The 17,473-nt window shown below is 32.5% G+C and overlaps 1 protein-coding gene across 1 annotated transcript; it reads right to left on the bottom strand.

Annotated features, from left to right (window-relative positions):
- Window positions 1-15,948: 15,948 nt before the first annotated feature.
- LOC135127990 (DNA-directed RNA polymerases I, II, and III subunit RPABC4) lies at window positions 15,949-16,539 on the bottom strand. Its single transcript, XM_064054753.1, has 3 exons — window positions 16,355-16,539; window positions 16,138-16,230; window positions 15,949-16,057 (listed from the first exon to the last, which is right to left on the bottom strand). Exons 1-3 carry the CDS (start codon window positions 16,416-16,418, stop codon window positions 16,035-16,037), a joined length of 180 nt encoding a protein of 59 aa, XP_063910823.1. The 5' UTR covers window positions 16,419-16,539; the 3' UTR covers window positions 15,949-16,034.
- Window positions 16,540-17,473: the final 934 nt, after the last annotated feature.

The raw sequence follows: 17,473 nt of genomic DNA on the forward strand, positions 1-17,473 counted from the left end.
GCAGGTATCATAAAAAAGAAATTGATTGAGGCAGAACTGCTCTCGAACTTGCGAATTTTATTTTTTTATGATCATCCCGTAAATTAAAATAAAACGGATTCATAAACCACTGGTGCAGAAAAAATTTAAATAATATTTGCTATGAACAATTCTGAGGTGCCGATGATGAGACAATTTTTTTACCCTTTTCTACACGATAATAGTAATACACCTCATATTTTATATTCTAGACATTGCCACCTTTACTTAACGCACTTGTAACAACAATATTTTAACTACCAATTCGTACTTTTTAGGCTTCAACGGCGAAGGAACCATTACTCAAGGTTTTATGTATATAAGCAGCAAAGTAATGGAAGTATAATACAGTATCTGAAAGTCAAATTTTATCTAAAATGGCATGCTGACAATGTTCCTTCGATACTAAATGTGCTGAAGTAAGAATATGAATGAAAAGTTTAAAAGGAGGGGTATATCTGTTTATACAGTTTAAAATAGTACACAACACTTCCAATGTTGGTTGACGGAGGTTACTAGAATACTATTTGGTCAATGATATGGAAACGATTATGTAACAGTTCTGTTCAATGCAAAATGACTGGAACCCATGGTGATTAAATTCAAATTGGTTTTCATTTTATTTCTGTCAATTCAAGGCAAACAATTTTAAATAAATTTATTTAATCACAAGTGTCATCTTTAACTATAAGCGAAGTATTGTGCTCGCTCACACACTCAGGTGTACAGAACCACTGACGTGTCGTAACTTTCAGTGTTTACTACAGAATAAACCCGACACTGTTTTTTTGATCAATGGAAGCTAAAATTACACACTTTATATCTACTCTTTCAATGGACTTGAGGTAAAAATCTTACACTGTCTTTTCTTCTCCTGTAACAATCGAGTGTGTTGTGTTTACGAAACGTCACATTTCTTGTCGAAACTTGTCACTCTTGTTAACACATGTCAATTGCGCGGTACCGCACCGTAACTTTTCACTCCTATGCTACTACAAGCGTACAAAACAAATGACGTCACCTCCGATGATAAGAACCAGATAATGAAAACTAATGTCTACTGCACTTCACACATTTCTCTTCCAAACAAACTTACATAACTTTGTTTTTTTCACTGTCACCGCCGAAATTTCTCAACAGAGCCAACACACAGTTCACCGCCAACTCCGCGCACGAAAACAATTTAATTCATCTGGTTGCCATCCCCTTCTTGATCAGCGAGGGGGCGGCAAGGTATCATTCCTGGTCCCTTCATTACCCCGACATTAAAACCCGAGCGCGCTTAGACAAAGACAGTCATCGAAAGCGAAACCGGAAAATCGGCGCGCCAACAGCGCTTTTCGAAGACACCTGTATATTTACGTCTCGAAGTCGAAAACTGTACGCTGTACGTTTTCGTGCGACGACTTTCTCTTCGCCGAATCAAGACGGCCGTGCAACGTAAAACGAGCGTAATCGAGGAGCAATGCACCGCCGACTGCGATTAGGCGCGATAAGCGTTCGGAGGGTAGAACGTAGAACAAGTGCCGCTCGCCGCCTACTTCGCCTAAAAATACGGGGACTGATCGCGGCAACGAAACCGAAAGTAGGCCCTGGCCTAGGCCAACAAAATGTTGAAAATACGGTTTCAAGGCCACGCCGGGTCGGACAAGACAACACCGCACCGACACACACAAAACATTCTACGTACCTCGTTTGTTCGTCCTAATCCTTTGCTGACATCGGCTCGAACATGTCGGTAACGTAACAATATTGCACCCGAACGCGTTTTCCGCGCTGATCATAGCATGCGGTTGTTTATTTCCGCTCGGAAAATCTGTTCTTTTGTCGCGAGAGCACTTGTTTTGGATACCTAGATGTCTGGATTTTAGCTGAGCGCAGCGACGCGCCTGCGCACGGTCCGAGGGGGTTTTCGGTTGCGTAACGAGGTGAAAACACACGAAATACGCTGGCGGAGGGGGCGGATGGGATATGGGGCTATGGGCCAAGGGACGGAGACGCAAGGTCGTGGGAATTCTTTTTGGTTATTTTCCTCAACTCTGACGAAGTGTTACGTGACTGGTTTGGAAATTTTACCTTCGTAGGCGACATCTGACACGGGCATGTGCGGTTATAATATACCGGGTGGCCCGGTTTGGACATTTCGCTTCGACAACAACAATTTAAAGTCTGTTGTCAAAAGAAACCTGAGTTGCTTTACGCAATCTTGTGTGCGACTTGTCCCACTGAAATTTGCATACGTGGACGTCCAGAACTTTAACCGCTGTCAAAGCTTCAGTTATTTATTTGTGACATATTTCAGTTATTTATTTGTGACATATTTATCTTGTTTCTTCCCGAGCGTAAGCTAAGGAAATATTGTAATCAACTTCCTACTCTTCTGATTTGTCAACCTTTCATGACCCCTAGAGTATGAAAAGATAGGCCTCCCGTTTCCGTATGTCTGTCGAAATTTTTATTAGACAGATTATCTTCAAAACTATTGGACCGTTTGTATGTATATGAGGACTGTCATGTAGATGGTAAAACGCTAACCAAAAATTTGCAAAATTGGAAGCACATGTTTTGTTTTTAATTTTATAAAATATTCCTGCAGTTGGGGTGTATGAATACGTGTTGAGTTTTTACCCAAGACCTCAATTTAAAAAAAAATCAAAATTTAATTTTGAAACTGCAAAACCGAATGCTCTGAAGTTTTAATGGTAAATCGTTAATCAAAATTTATTCGTTTATCCCCTCCCACCCCAAAATTTTGACGAATAAATCCTCTCTGAAATATACAAAATATTATGGATCTGTACTTAAAAAATTAACGATTTTAACAGTTTATTATATTGATAAAATATGGGAATACAGTAGTGTTATAATTAGTATTACAATGGATTTATCCAAATTGATAGATATACGCGTCCTTGCAAAAAATGTTGATAACATCGTCACAAAATTTTGTAATCGAAAAACTCACGTGAAACCAAGGCGTAGCACATTTACTTTAAGATTACATACATATCTTATCATTTTTAGAGTAATCAATTTTTTGATATCGCAATTTTTCTTTTTTTCCCTTTTCTTAGATTTTCCATTTATCACAATTTTTTGATTTTGTCAATTCCTCGATTTTCCAGTTTTTAAATTTTTCAATTTTGCAATTTTTGGATTTCTCAATTATCCGATTTTCTAATTTCATTAATTTTCAAAATTTCGATTTTACACGTTTTTACGTTTTTTAATCTTGGGATTTTTCAATTTTTCGTTTCTTCAATTTTACAAGTTCTTGATTTTCAGTTTTTACATTTTTCAAACTTTTCATTTTGTGCTTTTTCGATTTTGCATTTTTGATTTTTCAATTTTACAGTTTTTCAATTTTTTTTTTATTAGAAAAATCGAGAAACCGAAAAAAGAAAAATTTCAAAATCAAAAAAGTGGAAAATCCTAACATCGCACATCTGAACTGACCTGAAGAAACGAAAACTTGAAATACTGAAAAGCTTGAAATTGAGAAATGTAAAAATCGAAAAAAATTAATGAAATTGTGAAGTCGAAAAACTGTAACGTTGCAAGATCGAAAATATGAAAAATGGAAAATAGAATAAATGAAAAATTTTAAAATCCATTAACTGAAAATGGAAAAATTGTAACGTCGTAAAATATTGAAGGTGAAATTTTTATTAATTAGAATTATTATTTGGTACATATTTAATATGCAAATTACAAAAATTTCAAATCAAAAACTAAAGAACCAAAAAATTGAAAAATCTGAAACTGAGAAACCGAAAAATTGCAAATCGAGAAATCGAAAAATCCAAAAATTTATAAATTTCACATTGAAAAAAGAAAAATTATAATATCAGAAAGTTGAAGAACCAAAAGATTGAAAGATTAAAATTGAAAACTCGAGAAACTCAAATCGAAAAATTGTAACATCTAAAAACAGAAAAATTCAAAGATTGGAAAACTCGAAAAATTGCAGAAACAAAAAAATAAAAATTTTCTCAATTTTTAATCTTTCGGTTTTTCAATTTTTCAAGTTCTTGATGTTCAGCTTTTAGATTTGTTAAAGTTTTCATTTTATCCTTTTTCGATTTTGCATTTTTAATTTTAAACCTTTATAATTTTTTTTTTATTAGAAAAGTTGAAAAATCGAAAAATGAAAAATTCAAACATTGGAAAATTGAAAACTGATAAATTTAAACTTAAAACTCGAAAAATTGCAGAAACAAAAAAAATAAAAATTTTCAGAATTTTTAATCTTTCGGTTTTTCAATTTTTCGTTTCTTGAATTTTTCAAGTTCTTGATTTTCAGCTTTTAGATATGTCAAAGTTTTCATTTTAACCTTTTTCGATTTAGCATTTTTGATTTTTAATTTTTACAGTTTCTCAATTTTTTCTTTTTTTTTTTATTAGAAAAGTTGAAAAATCGAAAAACCAAAAAAGGAAAATTGCAAAATCGAGAAAGCGCAAAATCAAAACATCGCAAATCTGAACTGACCTTAAGAAACGAAAAATTGAAACACTGAAAAGCTCAAAATTGAGAAACGTAAAAATCGAAAAAAAATAAAAATTAATGAATCGAAAAGTTCGAAGGCAAGAAAAAAACGAATCGCATCGAAAAATTGGAAAACCTAGAATTTGTAAAGTCGAAAAACTGTAACGTTGAAATATGGAAAATTTGAAAAATTAAATGTCGAGAAAGTGAAAAATTAAAAATCGAAAAATAGAAAAATCGAATATGTAAATGGAAAATTTTAAAATCGATTAACAGAAAAATGGAAAAATTGTAAAAATTACATTGATTATTAGGTACATATTTAAAATGAAAACTAGAAAAATTGCAAATCGAAAAATTAGAAAATCAGAATGTTGAAAAAGCAAAAAATTGAAAGATAAAAAATTGAAAACTCGAGAAACTCAAACAGAAAAATTGTAATATCGAAAAACAGAAAAATTCAAAGATTGGAAAATTGAAAAACCGATAAATTTAAACTTGAAAACTTGCAGAAACAAAAAAAATAAAAATTTTATCAATTTTTAATCTTTCGATTTTTCAATTTTTCGTTCCTTCAATTTTTTAAGTTCTTGATTTTCAGCTTTTAGATTTGTCAAAGTTTTCATTTTATCCTTTTTCGATTTAGCATTTTTGATTTTTAACTTTTACAGTTTGAAATGAATCGAAAAGTTCGAAAGAAAAAAAAAACGAGTCGCATCGAAAAATTGGAAAACCTAGAATTTGTAAAGTCGAAAAACTGTAACGTTGAAATATGGAAAATTTGAAAAATATAAATGTCGAGAAATTGAAAAATTAAAAATCGAAAAATAGAAAAATCGAATGTGTAAATCGAAAATTTTAAAATCGATTAACAGAAAAATGGAAAAATTGTAAAAATTACATTATTATTAGGTACATATTTAAAATGAAAACTAGAAAAACTGCAAATCGAAAAATTGAAAAATCTAAAAATTTATAAATTTCACATTAAAAAAAGAAAAATTATAAAATCAGAATGTAGAAAAACCAAAAGATTGAAAGATTAAAAATTGAAAACTCGAGAAACTCAAATCGAAAAATTGTAACATCTAAAAACAGAAAAATTCAAAGATTGGAAAGTTGAAAAACTGATAAATTTAAGCTTGAAAAGTCAAAAAATTGCAAGTCGAAAAATTGAAAAATTCAAGTCAAAAAAGCCGCGGGAGTGTTATTTTTACGCCACTGGTTTTTACTTTATAGAGTTCCAAAGAAGCGGAATTTTTTATTGGGCTGTACTTCAGAGGCGTGGAAAGTTCTCTCCAAATAATCTTCGATCAATTTTTTAGTTATTTAGTACTAAATGTTTCTATCTTTCGGTGTAATCCTCTTACTTCCATGTACGTAGACTTCCAATTTTTCTATATTGAGCCAGTTTTGGAACATTCTGTGCTGCTATCTGCTGCCTTTTTCACTGCAATCCGTTTACCGAACAGATGGAATGATAACGTGCGCTCCACTGCCTATAGGGTAAGCGTCCAAGCCTACTCGATAACAGCAAAATTGAGACCGTATACACAAACTTTGGCGCTATCTTGTAATTATTTGATGGCAAAAATTTCTCATGTGTCTCTCCCATCAGATAAGGTATGATAGTAAAAATTTAAATAATATAAAGCAATATTAATAATTCTTTTCAAGGCATTTCGATTAAAAAGTTGTTATTTTCTAACCCTCTCGTTTGTGTACAAAGAGCAGCCGCCAATGATAAGCCGCTCCAGTTTAGGAGAATCCTGCCAGTCAAATACAACAAAGAGCCGCTATTTAAGTTTGCATTTAATAAGCTGCATTATTAGTTGACAAGGGTGGCGAAGAAGTCAAAATCGTAAAACCACTATTCTTGTTGGTGCACTATATAATTTGTTAATTTGTTAGAGACGTGTGGAAACAGCCGTCTTCAATTCAACTGCCGACATCCCTCGACCAATAATTATTATTTATAGGGGTTTTAAAAAATCACGTACTTTTACAACTCCATCTGCGTTATAAAAATGATAGTAGTTACCAGAATTTAGTCTCTTCACTTTTTTCCATAAATTTGATCATTTCTGGCGTTATGTCGTCTCCTCCTAGTTCCTATTTTTCCACCTTTCCGACCACCGTTGTCCTTTTTTTTTCAAACTTCGTTAATTTTAGTAAGTTCTTGGAATGCCGTTCTTTCATTATTACTTCGTGTTCATCAGTTAAGATCATATCTTCTTGTCTTTGATATTTTTAAAGCGTGATCTCCTAGGGGGTTTTCGGTTGCGTAACGAGGTAAAAAGACACGAAATACGATGGCGGAGGGGGATATGGGACTATGGGCCAAGGGATGGAGACGCAAGGTGGTGGGAGCTCTTTTTGATTATTTTCCTTAACCCTGATTAGGTGTTACGTGACTAGTTTGGAAATTTTAGCTTCATAGGCGACATCTAAGACGGATTTATCCCGTATACACCTGGTTTGGAATTTCCCCGGCGACATCGACAACGTGAAAACATTTGACTTATTACGTAAATCTAGCGAGAAATAAAAATCTTAGTTGTAAAAAAGACTTCAACTGGTTTCAATAAAACAACACAACAGAACAAATACTAGCGATCTGTTGAAGTCAAAGTGGCTATAATGTGATCAACTGAAATTTTTATACATACAATGTGGACATCAATTGCCAACAAGAGCAAATATATACTACTACTGTTTCCAGGCTTAACAACGTTTGAATAAATTGATTTGTTTTTAGTAACTTCGTGTTTGTGGGAAACCGCTTTTCGGTTGAGTTATGATATATTAATGCTTATCGTATTTAAAGATTATAAATAATATTAATTGCGTTTAAATAGTTAATTATGTCATGATAATTTATAAGCTGCGTTTTCACGAAATGATTTCACTAATACTAATTAGATCTGTGCATAATAAAGCAGTTTTCTAATTTTTTTAAATTTTACTAAATTACCTACAATGGCGGCAACCAAATTGAAATTCATGCAAGTGGCTTTAATATGATCAGCAGAAGTGGTTTAATACAGTCTTCCATATTATACAGGGTGTTATTGAAAGGTACCTACAACAAAATTGACAGTTCTTCGCGAACTCTTGAAAAACTTATTTTGTATTATCAAAATTATAAGGGGAAAATTCACCCCTATCCAACCTTTTTAGACGCTACTGAAGCATAAATAGGTAAAATTAATTTATTGTAGTAAATCCTAGCAACCGTAACAATAATAAAAAAATAAGAGACCCTTTTGTTGCTATAAAAACGAAAGACGAATTTGGACATAAATTTTAATAATTTTTATCTCTAAAAGGAGAACATTTTTACCTGAACTTTTTTTTTATTTTAGCACCCATACTTCGAGTAAAAGTGCTCACGTGATACATAAAAGAACACATAAAATATTAGATTACCTAGCGTTTACAGGGTGATGAAAAAATGACGTATATGACCGATGGTACGTTGTTACGAAGGCTTTGAAGAACTCGAAAGAAATGGTTAAAAAAATCCCTGCACCAAAATTTTCAAAATATTTTACGGCAAATTTGAAGAATTAATTTAGTAATTCTGATTTGTTTTGATGAACTGCATTGTTTAATTGCAACGTTATTTTTTACTGTCGACAGAGGTCGTTTTTGGCAATTTTTATAAGAATTTTTAATTATCAGTTAAAATGTATTGAAATATTTCCGGAATGCCAAGTTAATTTTTCAACTTTGAAGTTTAATATTTTCAAAAATTTGGTCCAAAAATTTTTTTAACCAATTTTTTCCAGTTGTTCAAAGTCTTCTTAACAACGTAAGTATCACCGAGGATATACGCCATTTTTCATCACAATATATTAAGTGTGGGAGAAAGTTTTCCAAAAAATTCGTAATTGAAAAGAATAAAAAGTTCTAGAAACTAAAGTCCTATGATTTTTTTTTAGGGAATGTGCTAATAATTATGTAGAATTTTTTAAAGAATTTCGTGCACTTATCTTTACAATTATTAGGAATTGTGCCAAACGTGTCGATTTCAACTAGTTCTCAGATTATAGAACTGTTTCGCTGTTGTCATTTATTTCTAAGTGTTAAATTCTATATATTATTTCGTTTCATGCACGACAAATAACAACTGACGAACAACATGGTTTTATAAAGGGCCGTTCAACCATGACGAATCTCTTTCTGTGTACTAATTATGTGTTAAATAGCTTGGAAAGTGGTTGTGAAGTGTTTATGCTCATTTGTCAAACGCGTTTACTCGGGTGAACATAAAAAGATTGATCTTGACATTCTTGACATTAAATCGCCTGGGTATTGGGAATCTCCTTTAAACATAGTTTGAGTCGTACCTGACCGGTACAAAACAATTTGTAGAAATCAATGGAATAAATCAAACTCACGTCACGTTTCATCAGGTGGTTCCTCAAGGCTCCCATCTCAGTCTAATATGTATTGTCTATATTTTATAATGTTATAAAAAATTTAAAGTGTTATAATAATAAATCAGAAATCGTAAAACATTATAATTTATTTATTCATCCCATCCTGAAAGATAATGACCATTGACGTCATTCCCATTTTTCTAGTAAATATCACCGGACGTGTGCGTGTAGTTTGCTGCTTTATCTGTGGTTTGATAATCATATGTTTAAGAAAGGAAATTGCTTGCGTTTTAATATTACGCTTTTACATTTTAATTGTTTATAACTAGCACATCGTAAAAAGATATGGACTGTTCTATCTGATCGATTATCATAAAAAACACACTAATATTAAGATTGGGACACTGTACATGTCAAAATTAATATTTTAATGTATCCCCATCAAAAACATAATGACGTCATTTAAAAAAAACCGTCAATGATGCATTCGGTAGAATTGTCCTTAGAACGCTATTTTCAGTTTGGGTTGGCAGATAGAAAACAATAGTCTGCGGTGAGATGAGATTTAACTGTGTCAAACTTTTCTTCATTATTTCTGAACACAGAGAACACCTCACTTTGTAGAGGATTGCTGCCGCCACGATTTTGGAACTTGAATGGAAACCAAATACCAACGTAACATTCGTACGTTTCACATAACGTAAGACTTGTGAGTCAATGGCCTCGGAAGTGTTACATCTATCTTAACTAGAATGATTTTTTGTTCTATACCAAAAATATTTTTCTCATGATTAGGGAGCGGATTTCTGTCGGGCTAGACAAGGCCAAACTCGGTACGGCTCGTACGGGATGGGAATTCATTGCAGTTACCGGCTGCACTTCGTTTATTTGAGATTAGAATAACGTTGCTTCGTTGCACTCTGCTGTTAATTCCAGTTCTCATTTACTTAGCCGTTTGATTAATAAATCGTTAATTGTATTTATGGAATCAAGTGACATTAAATTCAGTGATTACCTATCACCCGCTACTGAGTCCCGGCGATGCAGCGCGTCCCCACCTATAATCGTGACGTAGCCCGACAGAAATCCGCTGTCTACTCATGATATATACAGATTAATGAACTCTTTCGCGTTGTACTTTTTTCAGTATAATTTTTTACCTGCGGACGTAATTTCTGCTTTTCGCCTGAATCTCACTCTTAAAATGCAAAAACTTCAACACGTAATCGATAAAACACACTCAGTTCGTAGCCAGTTAGGGAACAGTCTAAGTATATTAAATAATGAGACATACTTCCGGCTTCGTTCGATCGCAAACTTTTTTCTCAAGTATATTTCCTGAAAATGGTAACTTCAAATTTTGTCAGTTCGGTAAATAGATGATGATATTTGTCTTTCAGATAGAGAGGCCAACTGTAACTATGACACAAAGTCGATAAATCTGAAGCATTAAACCCAACCGACGATCCTCGACTAAGCCCAATTTAACAACCAATTCGGGATAATTATTGACAGTAAAATATTATTTTTATAGATAAGGTGGATGGCTGGTCTGCACAATAAATCAACTAGTGATTTTTATGTCCCTTCGTAAGTTTTACATTTTACAAATGACGCACAGTGTATAAAGATTATATTCTCCCACATCAATATTTCATTATTAGAAACCACACAGACAGAATCGTCGTATTTTAACACATGAAAAATTGTAACATGTGTTCTTGATAGTCGTCGTATTGATAAATAATACGATGGCTTCGAAATGTCAGTGCCAAACCGATTGATGGACGCTACCTTTATTAATAACTATGTAATCTTTGCCGCTTGTTTCCCGAATAAATATATTTGTTCCTTTTGTGTTTTCTGCTTTTGCTTCATATAGCATTCTTTGTCGAATATTTTGTTCAAAATCACTCTCAGAATCCATTTTTTATGAACTGACACGAACACCGAGAAACGAATGAATTGTTTACAAGGAAAAATCTTAGTTATAAACAGTGGCGGATTTTGATTTTGATAAAAATTGTAATTTAAACCGTAAAAACTGTTTTACAAAAAAAAAAAAAAATAAAAACAAAAAATATATCCATGTGTACATTAAGTACAGAAAACCAAGTTTTCTAAACGAAAACTTGGCAATTAATGCGGTCTGGATGACAAAAATGTTGGTGCAATGCTTTAGAATTTTGTTTCTTTTGCACCAACTATAATAGACAGCAATATTAAGTTGCCATAAAATTTAAAACTTGATACAATGACTATAAAAAAATCCTTTGTACTTTTTTTTCTACTGATGACATTACATTTTTCATAGAACAGTGAAGAAAAAATTCTTTTCACATTATGTTATTTATTTTTGATATTATAATAGGACGTTCTTTAATTATGTTTTTTTTTCTGTATTTGACACGCATTTTTTATTTTTTAATGAAATTTATAACACATTTTGATCAAGTTTTATTTTAGCGCGAAAAAAAGCAAACAAAGCAAAAGCACAAAAAGCAATTTTTCAAATCTCTGATTTTTTCCTTTCTTATTACATAATCGCAAGGTCGATGTGATTAAATTTTTTATTGGATTAAAATTTTCTTCAAAAAACAAATCATCGTCACAGAGTGCATACCCTAGTAGAAGGAAATTTTGCTTATACATAGTACCAAAAATTGTATTGTGTGTTGTCTAATTAATTTTATCTTGTTTTAACAACTGATTTTTATTTTAACCAGGCGGCAAAAGACAAAAATTCTTTAAATTCACAGCACCATAATAAGTTATGAAAATTTTCAGACACCGTGTATACGAAAGCGCATACTTTTAGGGTTATCGTGATCTAAATTCATTATACAGAATGTTTACTAAACATGCGCAAAAAATTTTAATACCCGTTCAACGTAACAATATGAAACTACACTAATGTTGTCAAATACCTCCACAAATAAAAATTCCTTGGTTTATTTTAAGATTTTTTTGTCCTTGGATGATTTTACGAAAGACGCTTTTTTTGAAGATACAAAAACCTTTGGAAAAAAAACAATACTTTATTAATTCATCGCAAAGGTTCTTAATCTACAAGTATTCTTGAAAAAAACTGCCGTACATAAAAAATACAAACCAGAACCACCGTCGGGGGCGATTAGTGTAGTCCAGACAATGGGAGGAGTCTAGTCAAATCCATTCCAGTCAAGTCGGAATTATTCTGTACATAATCGCTGTCGTGTAAATTGGAGTTAGTAAGAAATACATTGTTGAGTTTTACCCCCGCCGATTTTAATACCCGTTCAACGTAACAATAGAAACTACACAAATGTTGTCAAATATCTCCACAAATAAAAATCCAGTGGATGAATTTAAGTCTATTGAAATGTGCAGGCCAACGTAGTTTTACTTTTACAGGACAAAAAAATCTTACAATAATAATGCAATAAAGAATAATAATAGTATAATAAAATTCTACTGTTTTATTTTTTGTGTATCTTATTTTCTTATTTTTTATAGTCTTTTGTAAGGATGAATATTGAATATATCCTCTTAATTTTGTTAATAGTTAAAGTAACATTAACATTAATAATAATCATTGTGTAACTGTGTTTACAGAAACTCTGAGAAACAAGGGGAACGGTTCCTAACAATCCATGAAATAAAATTATTCAGACATTTTTTTTTAGTTTAATTTATATATAGAGATTCTAGATAAAACTCCGCTTACATCTTGAGAACGCATAGAGATATTGAAATTATATAAATATCATTGTTTTTAGCTTGAAAAGGGAAACTTAACTTGGTACATCGCAAATATGACGTTGCAGACCCTACTGACAGTGGCGGCTCGTGCCCTTTTGAAATGGGGGGACACAATTTGATTGATCAGTTAAATATGAAGATATAAAACAGGTGTGGAACGAAATTGTGTGACGGAAATAAATACAAAAGTACATTCAATAAAAATAAAAAAGAATTTGTCCACATATTACCTTTTTGCCTTCGGTCAAAATTTTACGTTGATGGCATCTACGAGTGCAGCCGTAAAATCAATCAAACCTCGAAATATACCTGGATTTTGTGGTTCCTTACTTTCATCATGTCCACGTAAAGCAAGTTCAAACACTCCACAAGATTGTATGCACTTTATTATCAATCGGCGTAATATATGGCGATTTTTGTCGATCCTTGCGTTATGTGCCCGAATATTATTAATATAGGCGGTGTTTAGTTGTTTTCGAATGGCCGTATTACCGAGAAGGTTATCTAAGAATATTTATCATACCTGTTTTACGTCTATCTCGCGCAGCATGAAAATTAAAACCAGCGATTGAGTTACTCCTGCCGAGCACTGTCAGAACGGGACCGCAATCCCATTGCCTGAAATAGCTAGGACGTGTGGTTTCTATGGCAACGGTGTAAACAAAAAGTTTAAATCAGCTATGATTCCAGTGTCTGTGTTTCTGTCAGCAGTAACATATCATATATCCAAGACACACATCTTTAGATGCAAATGGATGCAAATTTTGATACATTTTATACAAGTGGAGCAATATAAAAACATTAGTTTTGATAATTACGTCACAAATTTCCGAATAATTTTTTAAATAATGAAAATTACTATTTTGCTATTGTAGACGTTGTAATTTTGGGAGGCCACGTGCCCTTGTACCCTCCGGCACCAGCCGTCCCTGCCTACTGATTTTGATCAGCTCGCAGCCCAAATTTAACGTCTTTAGATTTATTGCTGTGGCGATAGGTACATAAAAGATTTGACGTGGAAGATTATATTCATAACTCTTATTTTTTTATCGTCGGAAAATGAAATAAAAACCTATCAATGTACACGTCACAGTTAAGCTTCCGCCGTCAAATTAAAAACAATGGCGTTTAACGAATTTCAATATCTCTATCCGTTCTCAAAATATTATCGAAGTTTTATCTGGGACACCTGTATAATTTCTTTGTTAACGTCATGAATTTTCCGCAGGGAACGAATAACTAAATTTTAATTAATGTTCAGTAATCCCTAGATCATTTTTAATGGCCTACCAAAATTTAATTGTTCTGTTGTGTAATCTTCGGCATATATTGTAAAATTTAATATCCCAAACTTAAAACTTTTCTCAGTGTACGTACTATACGTGAGTAATTCTAGAGACAAACACACAGCACACAGGCAGAAGCAACAAACCATCTGTCATTCGTGAAATTCCCTCTATATTTGAATTAAAATACTTTTTATTAGAGTCATATTTTGTTCTTCACGTGTCATGTTGTCACAACAGGTGGTTTACGGAGCAAGTTAAAGGATAAACCAAGTTTAAATTAACGCAGCACATATATGTAACCATTACATTGCAACCAAACTTTGAGCAACTCTTCACGTAAGAAGTCGAAGAAGTTTCAGACACTTATTTATGAGATTTTCCATTTTTTTAAGTAACAGTTTTATCATTATTAAAATTAAAATATTTTTTGGAAGAATATGTATGTCGATCTGTATTTATTTGAAAGTACACACAATGTGTGATATTAATTAATATGTATTACCTAGCACCAAACAGTTTAGTCACCATATTAGAGCTGTTATGAGCAATAAACAAAAATCCTTGTCTTTCAAGATATGCATGAGTCACCGAAAAGTGTATATTTAATTTTATTACCTATTTATATTTAAAAGTATTACTTACTCTGAACAATACTTAATCTAACGTAATTTAAGTAAATAGTTCGTTTATTTTTATAAGATTATTAAACGTATAATATAAAAAATACATATAAGAACTAACGTTATAACGCATAATTCTGATATGAAAGGCAGTTTTAAAATGTCAAAAAATGTACCCACTATGTTAATAAGGCGGCAAATAATTAATAACAAAAGAAATTCCATAGCCACCCTTCATACCAGAATCATTTATGGTCAGGTTGTATTTTATTTAACGATGCTAAAGATCTAATATTGGTGCAAAGGAAATGCCCGCAAAACTAACACAAAATTTCACATAATTAGATCATATTTTTATATTCCAGAAAAATTTTCAAGTAAATATAATATTGCAAGTTTTTCGCAACCTGTGTCTAATTTTAATCGTTGTCATTTCACTTTAGTGATCTTGGATGCTTTTCCCAGTAAACAAAAAAAGAATTCTCGTAAATTTGCGTCAACATCTCCATACCTAGAATTAATAAACATTCCTTGCATTCACTACAATTAATTAAGTATGCGAACCCAAACTTCGAATTCTTAGTAAAACAAATTTATGCAAGTCATAAAGTTTTGCGGTTTTCCCTATTTACATAACAATTAAGAAAATTTAAACTTCCAAAAATTACCTCGCGCTCGCCTCGGCGGGAAACCGTTCCGCAACGGCAAACCTCGACGGCGCACTTCAGCACGTGGTGCAATAAACGCAACGTTAGACGTAAGCGCAACGCGCCGCACTCTGGAGATTTCTTCACGATCTCCAGGTGTTGGAGCACCCTCGGAGTGATCACATACCCTTATGTGTGTAACATAACCGTATGGCTGGCAGTGACGGCGTCGTGACACTATGACAGGGATGCGACACGCTATAAACGGCCAAATCTGGTTCGCGCTTATCAAAAATCAGACACCGGACTAGAATCGTGCGTATATTTAGTTTTATTGATCGCACACAGGTGACCTTGAATTTGGTTAAAGAGGAGGTTGCGTTGCAGAAAGTGTCCTGCACTGCCCTTGCGCGGAGACCTTGAACATTTCGCTATAACTGGGCCCGGGAAAATCGATGCCATTGGGAAAGTTAGCGGGTAAATGATGCAACTGAATGTGAAATGAGAAATGACGTAAACCGATGGAAATTCGTACTGTGAGGAAAGACGTGCGGCGCGCTGTGTTAGACAGAGGAGCGCTTTAAGTCACCACGTGTTGGGTTTATGTTTTAGTGCAACACACAATCAACAAGTTGGCAAGGAAAGGGAAATCATACTTTTAAAACTAACTAGAGGAAAATATAACTGCGACTAAATTGTACATTTCCTGTTCTAGAAATAGAGTACTTTGTATGCAGTTGTTGCATGAGTAAACAGGCGCGGTTGTGAGTAATTGCATGTATTAAATTTTACGCTTAAAAACTAATTTAAATTACAACATGTGATTTTTTGTGAACTCCGGTGCTCCCTCATCTTGCATCAAATACGGCCACTGTAATTATTGTTAAGAAAAATCAATAACTATTAATAACTAAATACGTCGAATCAATTAAATTATTAATAAAAGGATACATCTTTTTGTTCTCTTCTTGTACATGATACGATATCCACATTCTCTGCATCTTATGGGATCTCTTGGTCTAATTTCATTTTCGTTGTGGCATTCTGTAAATTAGTGTACTTACTATTAGTTCTACAAGTCTAGTTTTAATTAATAAAGTCTAAAATTACTGTTTTATTTGTTTAAAATACAACAAAAACACCGACATAACCTCACATTTTAACTCACCTCCACAAATATAAACCATGGGAGTTTTGGTGGCTCCCGACTCCTTGCTTGAAGGTTCTGACATAATTAAATTAAATATAGCGTTCTTCTGTTAAATGCTAAAACAAATTGATATAGGTTATCACAAGCTCACACAAACACAACGGGTCATTTACGGACACATGTACGGACGATTGACAATTGAACAGAACGACATACGTAAGAAAAGAAATACACTAGGAAAATCGCATGTCAGTCTGTTTTGTACTTGGTGGTTGCTAGTATCCAATGGTTGGCTATCTTGTACGTTCTATTTTGAAACATACCACTAAAATATGAATTTCTAATAAGCAAGTGTAAGTTATGTTTGTTCATTATTAGCAAATATAATAACTTATTATTAATCTGTTAATTGTAATTAATTGTAACCAGTAATTATTTTTCAAATGTTTTCCATTTATTAGAATTATGTTAAACACGTACCTTTTGAAATGAAAACAACGATTGAAGTGGCAAAAATATGGTTATAAGTATTGGAATAATAGTTAAAACCATGGAGGAAGGAATATATATATTCCTTCCTCCATGGTTAAAACCACCGGACAAAATTTTGGCTGATTGTTGTTGAGTGAAGCCAAATTACGACAAAAAAAAAAAAAATGAATCTCCCTTTACAAAAGAAAAGTTACTAAAACTAGGTGATTATATGGGTGAAGTGGTTAAATGATTTTCTTCATACATACGTTAACGTTTTGATTAATAGGGTATTGTGCTAGTTTTTTTAATGTTTTTTAGAAATATTGATTCAGAAATTTTTAAAACAGACAGCTCTGTTTACTTTTTCATATAATTATATTCTTATAACTTATTTATACATGCTTAATTACAAGGAGCCTCATACCTAAAAATTAAAAACGCAACCAACAATACAATTTCATAACTGCTTGATAGGTCAGTAATTTTTTTCAAGTAAAACTTAAAACAGCTGTTTGGTTTTGATTATTTTGATGTGTCCCGGTTTTATTGTCTCGCAATGTATTTTTTTTTTTTAGTTACAACAAAACAGATTTATTTTTTCTGGTGGTATGAACTAACTATATATTAAAGATGGTTTTGAAATTATATTTCTGGTTGTGTCTT

Source organism: Zophobas morio, unplaced genomic scaffold, assembly GCF_036711695.1.
Source record: "Zophobas morio isolate AGI-343-1 ecotype UQ-CSIRO unplaced genomic scaffold, CSIRO_AGI_Zmor_V1 ptg000012l, whole genome shotgun sequence".
NCBI classification, from domain to species: domain Eukaryota; kingdom Metazoa; phylum Arthropoda; class Insecta; order Coleoptera; family Tenebrionidae; genus Zophobas; species Zophobas morio.

Excerpts from the sequence above, each read along its gene's own strand:
- LOC135127990 (XM_064054753.1), bottom strand. The coding sequence starts at position 16,418 with ATGTCAGAACCTTCAAGCAAGGAGTCGGGAGCCACCAAAACTCCCATG. Across the intron at positions 16,231-16,354 it reads CATGGTTTATATTTGTGGAG|AATGCCACAACGAAAATGAA; the intron begins GTGAGTTAAAAT and ends ACTAATTTACAG. Across the intron at positions 16,058-16,137 it reads CAAGAAGAGAACAAAAAGAT|TGGCCGTATTTGATGCAAGA; the intron begins GTATCCTTTTAT and ends CAATAATTACAG.